Source organism: Mycetomoellerius zeteki, unplaced genomic scaffold (assembly GCF_001594055.1).
Source record: "Mycetomoellerius zeteki isolate Tzet28-1 unplaced genomic scaffold, Tzet1.0 scaffold274, whole genome shotgun sequence".
Lineage (NCBI taxonomy): Eukaryota > Metazoa > Arthropoda > Insecta > Hymenoptera > Formicidae > Mycetomoellerius > Mycetomoellerius zeteki.
Window position 1 is genome coordinate 231,390 of NW_017257254.1, and position 2,918 is coordinate 234,307.

At 27.7% G+C, this 2,918-nt stretch overlaps 1 protein-coding gene across 1 annotated transcript in view; it reads left to right on the forward strand.

The window, feature by feature from the left end:
- The first annotated feature begins 233 nt into the window (after nt 1-233).
- LOC108724094 (DNA helicase MCM8) overlaps nt 234-2,918 on the forward strand; it is a 19,838-nt gene continuing 17,153 nt past the window's right edge. The window contains exons 1-2 of the mRNA XM_018450266.1: nt 234-444; nt 2,228-2,363. Coding sequence (XP_018305768.1) covers nt 313-444; nt 2,228-2,363 — 268 coding nt within the window. The 5' untranslated portion in view covers nt 234-312. The remainder of the gene's footprint in view (nt 445-2,227; nt 2,364-2,918) is intronic.

The following is a 2,918-nucleotide window of genomic DNA, read 5'->3' on the forward strand; positions in this document are numbered from 1 at the left end:
TAGATAAAAAGCATTAGAAGTAAGCAATAACATAGAAAATAACACGGACAATAGATTGCAAAAAATGCTATTCATTGAAACACGATTTCTGATAGATTGTAATCTGTTGCCTGTATATTATTCTCTGTTCCTATTGCCTATGCTTTTCATTGTGTTTGGGCCTTAATATATGTATTGTATGTATTAATAATTTTTGTACAGAATATAAACCCGACTGTATTATTGCAAAGCAAATTAAAGCTATGGAAGGCTTTATAGAAAGGCACAAAGAATTATCTTCGTTATGCACAATGGCAAATTTTGAAGCAGGAAATGTCTTTCGATGTCGATATATGTGAATTGTACAATGATGATGAATTTATGAAAGAATGGCCGAATTTTAAAGATGAGATATATGAAAATCCAACAAACACATTAAATTGTATTAAACTTGGTATTCATCAGGTACTATTTTTTTATTATTATTACATATGTATTATTTTAAATTAATTGTATGTGGAGATGGGCAAAATGGCTATTTCTTGTTTTCAAATCTATTTGAAATAGAAGATGTAAAATAATTGTATCTTTCCATTTGAAAATACAAAATACAAAATGGTTTTTAGGTACTCATTTAAAATAGGAAATTCACATTTTTTAAATGGTTTTCCAAAACGAAAATGTTTTTACACAGGGCTTTAAAATGCATTTTCTCTGTATACATTTCGATTATTGTGAAGAATATTGCTAAGGCCTCGATGATTTAATGGCTAAGACGCTCGCACGGAATATGTGAGATCCGGGCTCGATTCGTGGCCGAGGTAATATTTTTCGCATTTCAATTATTTACAGATTTTAAGGTGCTTAAAGAGTATTATAAAGATGCCTAATGAACATCAGTATTATTAAATTGCTTGTCAATTTCATTTGTGATATCACTATTCTAGTTCTGATTGCGTTTCAAGACTGAAAATAATTTCGGCGCGTAGTTTACTTTACAGCATTACATTGGTTCACGTCGCGGTCTTTAAAATGATATACTTAAAAGTATTTATTTTTTTTAATATTTACATTCTTATATTTATTTTTGAATGTTTATTTTTGATGTTTTTTTTATAATATGTTTATATTTAATTTTTATTTTTTATTCTTAATATTTTTACTCTTATTATGATTTTTCTTTATATTATAATTAATAGTTTTATTATAATTAATAGTTTTTACTTATATTATAATTAATAGTTTTTTATAATTAAATGTTTTAAGCAAGTATTTTATTGGGTATGCTTTATGTAACTATTAGACGCAACAATACTCAATAAGTGGTATAATATTTCTTAAATAATATATTTCTAAAATATGTTTGTGCTAAATTATTGTTAGAGAGCAATAAAATTTCTCATTTTTTTTGTTACACTTTGTTTTTAACATATGCGAGTGATAGCCAGTTTAATTTCAAGCAACTTCTTTCTTTTTAAACAAAATTTCCTAAATGGTTTTAGCAATAAAATTGGGAATATACAGGGTGTTTGGAAAGTAATGAAAAATCTTTCGCATAGGGGCAGAATAGACTAAACTGAAACGAAAAGTCCTCTACCATTTTACAATTTTCGCAATAGTTAACAAGATTTTAATTATTAAAAATTGTCGAAAATTGGTCTTCAATAATTTTTTACTCAAACACTATCAACTTTACAGAAAAACTGAAAGAGACAAAAATTATTTTCTTCTCATAAAGCTCTAAGAATTTTTTCAGAATTTTTTATCAACTTTTTAGTACTGCATTTTCTTATTTTTACCAACATGAGAAAATACGATATTAAAAAATTCTAAAAAAATTCTGAAAAAATTCTTAAAATCTTATGAGAAGAAAATAAACAATTTTTGTCTGTTACAGTTTTTCTGTAAAGTTGATAGTATTTGAGTAAAAAATTATTGAAGACCAATTTTCGACAATTTTTAGTAATTAATATCTTGTTAACTATTGCGAAAATTGCAAAATGGTAGAGGACTTTTCTTCTCAGTTTAGTCCATTCTGCTCCTATGCGAAAGATTTTTCATTACTTTCCAAACACCCTGTATATTAACTTGGGAATATACATATAGTAAATTAATATAGAAATTTTTACAAATACAAACTTGACTTATATTGGAGGAACTCCTGTTTAATAAGGATAACATAATCATAGATTATTTTCTGCTTTGTTTTAATTGTTCCTATTATAAATTTTTTATGTTATGATTTTAGAAAATTTTTGAGACAGTACCGGACAAAAATTTGCAATATGTTCTGAATTCTATTAGCAATTTACCAACAGTTAAAATAGGTATATTAAATTATAAACCAATTATATGTTTGCGAGATCTCAAATTAAACTGTTATGGTAAGTATTTATATATATGTATGTATATATATATCTATAATTATGTATGTATGTATATGTGTGTGTATATATGTATACATGATTACACAGAGTGTAATCGAAATAACGCCCACTAATCATATAGTGCTATTCCTAATAAAAAATTGAGACGAAAGGTCCTCTATCACAATGCTCGCAAAAATCTGCACATTTCGAACCGATTCTTGCAGGCTCCCCCCACTATCGCGACAGGCAACTAAGGTCGTGTTCGTATATTACTGCCAGTTGTCAAATACAGTATAATATATGTAACGGGAACTATAGATTTTCAGTACTGGCAGTCAACTGGTAGCAAAATACGAGGCCTAACCTCGAGCGGTAGTGGGAGGAGCCCGCAGGAATCGGCTCGAAATGTGCAGATTCTTACGAGCACTGCTCTACCATTTTGCAATTTTCGCAATAGTTAACTTTATTACAATAGATAATTATTAAAAATTGTCGAATATACAGGGTGTTTCCAAATTAAATCGCAAAACTTCGGGAGCGTGTAGAGGAGTAAAAAACTAAGAAAAAAAG